Raw genomic sequence first — 9,379 nt, 5'->3', positions numbered from 1 at the left:
GGTTAAAAGTTCATTTGTAATATTAAAGTGGAGAGACTTCCCGGGCTACTCATCTACACCAATGCGTATAGCATGAGCAACAAACAGGAGGAGCTGGAAGCCACTGTGCAGCAGGGTAACTATGACATAGTTGGCATCAGGGGAACATGGTGGGATGATTTGCACAACTAGACAGCTGCAATGTATGTCTATAAACATTTCAGAAGGGATAGGAAAGGAAGGAGAGGTGGTGGGGTATCCTTGTGTGGTAGGGAGCTTAATGATGATGACAATTGTCAAGGGTTGAGTGTTTATGAGTAAGAATCAGGGGGAAGCCCAACAAGGCAGATATCACAGTGTTAGTCTGTTATAGGCCATCCACGTTTAGCCTGGAGAAAGGAGGCTCGGGGGAGACATCACTCTCTACAAGCACCTCAAAGGAAGCTGTATCGAGGTGGGTGCCAGTGTCTTATCCCAAGTAACAACTGACAGGACAAGAGGAAATGGCCTCAAGTTACATCAGGGGAAGTTTAGATTGGATATTAGGAAAAATGTCTTAACCAAAATAGTCGTCAAGCACTAGAACAGGCTGCCCAGGGAAGCAGTGGAGTCACCATACCTGTGGAGTATTTAAAAGATGTGTGCCTGTGGCACTTATGGACATGGTTTAGTGATGGATTGTGTTAGGTTTGTGGTCAGATTTGAAGATCTTAAAGGTCTTTTTCCAATCTAAGTGATTCTATGATTCTGTAAGTGTATGATTCTATGATTTTATTCTATGAAAGTGAAAACATGTTTATGCATTTGTAAGAGAGATTAAGCATAAAATAAAGCCCTAAATGTCAAAGAAAAGTCACTTTTATTTTAAATACTTTTATATATATATTTATTTCTGCAGTTTGTAATAAACTGAGAATTCCCGTATGTCACAATGATTGGCAATCTGTACTTAAAAAAATAATTAGATTCCCATAAATGGTTTCGAGTTGGGATGTCAAACTTTTGGAAACCTTAGTGCAAAGTTATATTACAGGAAAAGCTTTGTTTTTACAGAACTAGAGAAGATGACTTTTTAGTCTTTTTTTTTTTTTTCAGTCTTTAAAGAATCAGTAATTTGAGACACTGGGTCAATATATAAACTAAGAAAGTAAGAAATTAATTATGAATGTGGGAACTAGCCTATATCAGTATAGATACTTAGCCCTAGATGATAGGGATAAAGATAGCAGTCATTCAGGGCTTTTTAATGTTTAAAATATTGCCTGGCAGATTGATTTGAGAGTTTGTGGAGTCTCTTAGTTTTGGCTTATTAGTTCCCAAAATTCTACTGATTCACAGAAAGATTTGCAGGCTTCTACACTGTAATGGAACAGATGGAAATTCTTAACACTTTCTTTAGGAACATCACAAATCATCTTTGGCAGACAGTTCTCTTTTGTCACAGGCCAGACAGGTACAGCTGTAAGCTGTAGCTTTTGAAAGAATTACTTTTATAACTATGGAAAAATAAACACAGTACCACATATTTATCTTTGGGTTTTGTTTTGTTTGTGGTTTGTTATGTTTTTGTTGTTGTTTTTTTTTTCTTTCTATAAGCTAGTGCAAATGTTTAGGAAAAAAAAGTTAAACAAATAAAAAAGCACTTCATTCCTCCTCTCAAATATCCAAGATGCAACTCAGGGTAGTTTCTCAAAGTCCAGTCAGTAGTTACCGAACCCTGAAAGCTCAGCTTTTACCGGGATAGGGAGAAAGAGAGGGGTTGGCACTTCAGCACTGTACTCTGATGTTAGAGCTCACTGCAGGGAATAGTGGAATAAACAAGAAAAACAGCTACTGTGGGAGAGATGCTGAAAGTCTCAACTAGCAACCCCTGTAGTCCCATGAATAAGGCAATGTTGAAAAATAAACGGATATCAGTACAGCATTTACTTGTTTTATTTCCCCCATCTGGCTGTTTCTCCAGTTCACTCAGACTCTGGCTTGGTGTGCTGCAGTTGGTAGAGGCTATTGCTAAACAGCCTCTTTCAGTGTAAAGGGATGTGCCTAATACGGGTTTATAGCTTCTGTGAGGAGGCAGGACATCTAAGAGGCTAAGGGTTATTCCTAAATGCACTTTATGGATCTAGCCCATAGGAATTTTTCATTCTGAAGGTTGTATGACCACTCTGTCAGAACCAGTAGGCAATAAGAAGGTCTAAATTCTACTTTTAAAGTTTCCAATTAATTAAACATAAATGACAACAGCTTGAAGGCATCCCCACCCCCACTCCTGAAAAATGTGGAAGTGAATTATAGCAACTGGCCAAAAGATTCCTGGAGAAAAGCATGAATTAAAACAAAGGATTTAAGAAAAAGTACTTTTATTAGTAGTAAAGGGAAATGTGATATCTAAGAACTGTCAGATGAGAAAGTTCGATACAAAATGATTTTTAAAAGTCAAATCAGAAGCTGCCTGTAAGAAACTAAAAAATGATTTCACAATTTTGAATGCCATTGGCAACAAAATGGTGATGAAATTTGATAAAGCAGAGAGAAATGCACAAGGGGAAAATGTCTAATACAGAGGCAGGGACTACAACTTAGCTATTGCTTGAGAAGAAAAAAAAAAGAATGAATTAATATCAGACTGCTCTCTGTAAACATCAAATCAAGCACTCAGTATCAATTAAAATTGTGGAACAAAATGTTTGGATGATTAAGAAAGAAATTGTAAACAAAATAGAAAACATATATATATCACTGTATAAATACACTGTATCGCTATATCACTGTATAAATACATCATACACTCTTATGTTGAATAATTCATGCAGCCCTGGTCATTCTATTTCAGAAGAAAGAAGGGCAAGACAGAGAGAAAGACAGACAGAAGGAGGAAATAAATTCACAGGATCTAGAACAAATTCAGACTATTAAACGTAGCTCACACCCTTGATAAGGAAATATTTGAACTGTACATATTGGATACAGAGCCCTGAAGATGTCTGGAAGTCAGCAGCTGAAGGTATTCCTAGTCTGTAGGTGACTGTGGGGGCCTTATAACAACAGGACTGTACCCCCTACCAAGGCAGGACACCTGCCAGGTACAAAGGGCTAAATGGATGTATGGTTTGAGTCAGTGCAGCTTTTCTTACTTTATGCACAACCAAGTGCCATCCTGGAAAAGCTAATAGATAACAATAGGAAAGAATTGGAAGGAAAAGTATAGACAAGGTTAAAATAAAATAAAATTATAGGCAAAATAACCATGTTATCCTTTATTCTCAAGATACATTATAATAAGACTTTTTTTTTTCTCCTCTCACCCTTTTTCCTTTAACACCATGTGGCAACTGAGGTAGATGGTATTATATCGCTTCCCAAATCATCCATCCAGTTCAGTGTCTGAACTCAAAAGGTAGGTCAAATTGCAGTTTTCAGAAGTTATGCTACCTTTCCCAATTGAAATTACCCATTTTTTTTTGGTAGCAGTGGATGGGAAGGTGCCACACAGTGGAATCCTCTCTCAGGGCCAAAACATAGGTACACACTCTTCCACATCTGCTGTCATGCCAGGAGCTGGGGCAAAATTATGCAAAATTGCAAAATTTGCTTGACCAAAATTAACTAGTAGAAATATTAACTAGGTTTTGATACTGCTTTATGCTGGGTCCATTATTGAACAGAAGTTGTATGCAACTGAGCTAATGGGGTTCTTTCAAATATATAAAAATGATATGTAAAAAAATTTGCAGTCTCTTTTTTATTCTTTCTTTTATAATGATATGTGGACTGTTATAACACTTCGAGCTACTTTTGACTGCAAGACTTTAAGCAGGGTAGATCTTGTAAATTGACACCAAGGTTAAATGATTTAATTCCAGCATTATTTCAATAATGATGTAGAGAAATTACTGAGGTGGGCCTGATTCTTCAACCACAGCTGAGCACTGTGATAACTCTATTCCTGGTATGTTCTTTAGTAGCTGAAGTTTCTGCATTGACAGAGTAAGTCATGTAAACCTCATTGCTAAAATGGCACCCTGAGGTGACAAGAGTTTAATCAGCTTAAGCAAAGTTCAAATTGAAGACAATAAAAGAAAAGATGTACTTGGCCATTTTTGCCCTTTGAGTATCCAGGAAGCTACCATTTACCAAAATCTTCAAGCAAATGAAGGGGGACAAACCCAGTCAGTTAAGGATTTTTGGTAATGTTTCAGCTATGACACGCAATTGTCTCCTCCTCACTTGGATGAATTATTTGATTTGAATCCTATCCGGAGCCACCAAGATATTCTTAAATGAGGCTGTTATCTCAGGGAGACAATACTTATATCGTTCCACTGCTAGAAGAGACTAAAAATGGTCATCCTATTGATAAGCTGTTTCAACAACCAACTTGATATCACTCTGGTGTACATTCAAGATGAATGACTCATACAAAGCTGTGTTACCCTGAAGGAAAAGAAAGATTTATCCAGAGCTGTCCTCTAAAATGTATGAGAAATAATACAATGGGTAAGTACCTATAATACCCTAAACATCAATACTTTGCAGTCAGAAGTACCAAGCAAAAAGTGTCTATAAAAGCCAAAGCAATAGAATACTCCATTACCATCAGTAGTCTCTCAACTGTCATACCAGTGCATCTGCCAAGCTGTAACTATGTCTAAAAATAATTTCACAGGAGACAGAAAGATCTGAACCTTTCCAGTGTGCTTTCTGATAACCTTTCCCAGGCAAAATGGAAGAGCTGTGAGGAGGATTTAAATGGAGACAGTCTGCAGCAAAGAAGTGATTTCCTGTAAGCAGATCTACTTAATAATTCTTAAAAGAAGTTGGCAAAGTGCCTTTTCTCAGGGAGACACAGAAACTGGTTTTTCTCTTTGCAGCCTAATCTTTTAGACATGTCTGGTCACCAAAGCAGAGGAGAAGGAAGTGAGGAAGAGATTAGACTGGCCACTCTGCAGCTTTCTTACGCCTGAGGAATTCTTACCTTGGAAACCAAGACAGTTTAAAATGCCTGAGAGACTGAAAATGGAAATTTTCAAGTTTTCTTTTAAAGATAACACTAATTTTTTAGAAGAAAATAAAAAAAAGCCAATCCAACATAATTAAAATAATTTTTCACAAAAAATTCTGATAAATGGGAATTATAAGGTGAAATTTTTAAATGAGAAAAATCCACCCTTACATTTTTCTGTAATACCAAAATGATTATTTTCAGTTTGAAAAGAAAGTGCTTAAATATTTTTTTTTTCCCCAGTTTCCATTTCAATGTGAATGTCATAATTTCTGCTTCTTTCTGATAATGGAAGGACATTTTTAAACGTCCTCGACTGGCTGGAGTATTATAATTTTGCTGAGTATTTCCCAGCAAGGCCTAATTGTAAGTAGTGGTAAAGACTCCCATTGATTTGTCTGCATAAGAAAGGCTAACAGGATGCACTCTGCCACTTGCTACAAGCAACAGCATCAGTAGGAGTAAATCTGTATTATCCCAGTTTAAAATTCTTCCCCAGCAGGATCTTTGGAAATGTTTGATTTAGCTGCTTCTCCTTCTCCTTTACTCTTCTACATACATATTTTGTGTATAAGAGGGGAGCTAGAAAGAAGATGGGGAAGCAGGGTTATATCAGTGTGAGGAGCTTCCAGGGCAGGCTTCCAGGGCAGCTTTGCTGGCTCTTCTCTCCCTAGCAGCATCACCACGTCCTGCTTCGCCATCCTCCTGAAATCATCATGCTCTTCAGATGTGGTCTTTCATTCTTGTCATTAGTCATAATCCTCAGTTTGTCAGGTGTGTGTGCTGGCCTCTCCCATACACCTCTGTTTACTCTTCCTCCTGTTGCCAGTTTGTATCTCCCTTCTTCTCCATTCCTTTCCAAGCTTCTTTTCTACATTTCCATTCTCTAATCCCAACTACAGTCCTTATGCGTTTTAAAAAAATGCCTCATAGCGTTCACTGTGCCTCCAAACCAATCTCATGATCTTATGGTTATAACTCTTGTTTTGCTTCCCCTTTCTGCTTCCTTTGTCTCCTGCCATTATTTCATTTCTATTCAGGCTGTCATCTCTTCTGGAAAGGGATTTTTCTTGTTCTCTGTTTTGCAAAGCACCTGGCATGTTTTTGATTCTGTCAAACAAATAATAACAACAGATATGAAATTGGCAGTGCAGCAGAATCCTGATATCAGGAAGTAATAGAGGCAAATTACACTATCATCATCATGCCATGTATATACCACTGCTTGACAAAAATTCTCATCGACTAGCTAGGTAAACATTAATAAATCCAAAGATTCTCAAGCAAACATCCCTAACATGAAGGAAATGTAGTTGTGTTTCACGTTGGATCTCAATGAGCCACAGGGGTATAACTGACAATTTCAGTATTGGAAATAAAGGAAATAAATGAATGAGGTGCAGTTTTTCAGATGGGTGTTTGGGTATAAAATTAAGGACTGAGAGAAGATGTTGATAATTCTTTAAAACAGAAGCAGGAAAAGGATGGAATGGGTGTGTTCAATTTAAACTCTGCTTAATTAAAACAGCATACACACAGTAGTTAAATTCTAGCATGTAAACTAATAAAGTAGACTCTCCTTTAGCCTAACTGATACTACCAGAAGCTCTCTTAGAATCACTGAAAAGTCTTATAAAACATTTTAACTGACTTGTCTTGGTCATTACATGATACTAGGCATCCAAAGACAAAGTTTATATTACTTATGTTGCCAAAGACAGAACCCCAGAGCTTAAAAGAAGAAGAAAAAGTTGTGGATTTTACTGTACATTTAGTGACAGGCTAGCCATATGAAATCTCTAAAACAATACAGTTTTAGGACTAATGGATGTAGGCCAGGACTGAATGGAAATTATTGTACATATGGTTAGCAGTCTCTTAACTAAATTATTTGAAAATTCCTGGGAGAAAAGCAATTTATTACAGACATTGAGACAAGCCAATGTAACGCTAATACTAAAGAAAAATAAACGAGTGGAGGAATGTCCCCCTGCCATACCAGCCAATATTATTACAGATGATTCCAAAGTAGTATCTGCCATTCCAGCATATGGATTAGAGTACTCAACAGTGTGAATCAAAGGGAAGATACTCATCCAAGAGAACAACATTATTAATACATTGTAGCATGCCATACATCTCTGTCACTAAACTGGACAAAATGGGAGTAGATGTTTTATGATAAGCTGAGAAGAGGACCTGACAATATTAATAGCCACAATATCTGAGGCTTAGTAAACAAAAAGAAAAGCTAGATGAAACATTCTGATGAAAGGACAGAATGATTTTTTCTGTCTCTAGTGTAGTGTCCTAGGGACAAATTTTACATAGAGGCAAGGTATTAACTAAGCTAAATCTTGCTTTTATTAGGTTCTTCTGCACCTGTCCTTTGAAACCGTAGTAATGCAAGGAATGTGTGAGAAAAGAATGCAACAAAAAGGAAGTCTGAGGAGAAATCCTTTCCAAAAGGAAGATTTTTTTTTTTTTTTTTTAACTTTGATGATAGTTTCTTTTTGGTATTTTGAAGTCAAGTATGTCTTTGAATTAGTAGAAATGATTGATGTGAATTTATCCAAAGCTAAAGGCAAATGGCAGTCACAAATAGCACGTAGATGCACTAACATTTAAATCTTCAGGTTATATTTATATTTGCTCTGTCTCAACTGACATATTTTGGTCAGCACCAGGAGGAAGCTTGCTGGATGACGAGATGGTGCAGATATACTCTAGACTGTGGCATAGCTTTACTAGGCTGCACATAGTTCTCTCTGCCAGAGAGTTTCACCAGAGCAAACTAACAACTATGAAACATCAACAAATGGGAGATGGGGATGCCAGTGTCAGACTTAGCAAATTTATTTCATAATTTCTTTGCATCTGCATGACCTAGCTATTATCATAATGCTTCACTTCCAGCTGCCCTGCTGTTCAGTGTCATACCAGGCCTGAATTAGATACTTTGTCTCCATATAAACAGATAGAAATCTAAAACAGTTTGGAGAAACTGAAAGCCAGTCAAAGCCAGTGGATAAATGGGCTGATGTTTATCCTTCCTGCAGAAGTATGGATAGGCTTCAGTTCTTGGTTGGAAGATCTTACAGACTGGTTGAATTTAGTACTCATTTACCTAGTCTCTGATGCATGCCAAGGCCATACCTGCAGTTAATAATGGAACAAAATTAGCACACGCTCCTTACCACCCACAATATAACTTCCGCAGAAAGAAAACCCAGTGAGACCTAGTTCTCAGAGGGTCCTTGGTAAGCTATCATGTAAGCCATCATGTATCCTAGCAGTAAATCTGGATGTGTCCCGAGGAAGCTGTTTTCAGAGATTCAGAGTCCTAAATCTTTTCTTGAAGTAGATGACTAAATACATCCTTTCAACAGGAAATGCAATGTAAAAGGAGGATCAAAGAGGTCATATGCATTTTATCTAACAGTTGAACAATGGCAAAATGATATGCGAAAGCATGGTGCATGCAGACCAAAATACTAGCTCTTCTGGGACATAACGTGCCACTCAAACTCTTCCATGAAAAACTTCATTTTACTCAGGACAAATCTTTGTATTCTCAGGGAAGTGGCATATATATGAATTTTAGGTTAAGAGGGAGGGGATTTCTGGAAAGGAAAGGCGCTTCAGGAAGGGAAGAGATTGTAGAGTGCAGGAAGAAATTTCAGAGGTGATTTTGGATTAGCCTTAGCCTAACTAGCCTTCTCCCAGGCAAGCAGCTACAGCTCAAAGTGTGCAGCAATATATGAATACCTACAGAGTCTCTCCCTTCCCACAGAGAGGTTGAAAGTATCATGTGGGCCTTGTTGTAATACCTTCTCACAGCCCAAAGCTGTAGAGCCAGTCTTACGCTTTCTATCCTTTCTCACCCACGAGATATGTAAAATTTCCATGTGTTCTCAGACAAGAAATAGGCCATTCATCATATCACAAAAAGATAAGGTGAGCCTTCCTGTAAACTGAGGTAAAAGGATGCCAGAGAGGTGCTACATTTTCATCAGCTGTGTATCCTTAACTATGGGTAGCCGCAATTCAGCTGTCAATAAGCATGAGGGGAGTTGGTCTGTTGGTTTGTTCTGGCAGTCACACTAGACAAGGAGAGAAAGGAACCTTGGTGACAGCTGGATGTCACCTCTGTGAGGTATCTCCATAATTTCAGCAAATGGCTGCTACTGATTTACATCATGTTCATCTGCTTACTAATGCTTACTGACCTTAGCAAACAAGGGCTTCCATCACTGAAAGGCTTTAAATACAAAACCAGTAGCAACAAAACTACAGAATTTGAGGTCTAAACACTGCCAAATGTAGTACATTGTTTTGCAAAAGTACGATGTGATGGCTCAATGACAGATGTACAGCTGCATAATTGTATGCTATGCG

The 9,379-nt window shown here is 37.8% G+C and overlaps 1 protein-coding gene across 3 annotated transcripts in view; it reads right to left on the bottom strand.

Annotated features, from left to right (window-relative positions):
* Positions 1 to 5,115: 5,115 nt before the first annotated feature.
* Positions 5,116 to 9,379, bottom strand: part of EPHA7 (EPH receptor A7) — a 165,169-nt gene continuing 160,905 nt past the window's right edge. For all 3 annotated transcript variants that reach the window (XM_061460274.1, XM_061460279.1, XM_061460275.1), the window contains one exon: positions 5,116 to 6,091. In XM_061460274.1, coding sequence (XP_061316258.1) covers positions 5,896 to 6,091 — 196 coding nt within the window. In that variant the 3' untranslated portion in view covers positions 5,116 to 5,895. The remainder of the gene's footprint in view (positions 6,092 to 9,379) is intronic.

The sequence above is a fragment of the Pezoporus flaviventris genome, unplaced genomic scaffold (genome assembly GCF_033815535.1).
Source record: "Pezoporus flaviventris isolate CSIRO_AGI_PZ_B2104156 unplaced genomic scaffold, CSIRO_AGI_Pfla_v1 ptg000031l, whole genome shotgun sequence".
NCBI lineage: Eukaryota > Metazoa > Chordata > Aves > Psittaciformes > Psittacidae > Pezoporus > Pezoporus flaviventris.
This window is presented reverse-complemented; position numbering and strand designations above follow the sequence as displayed.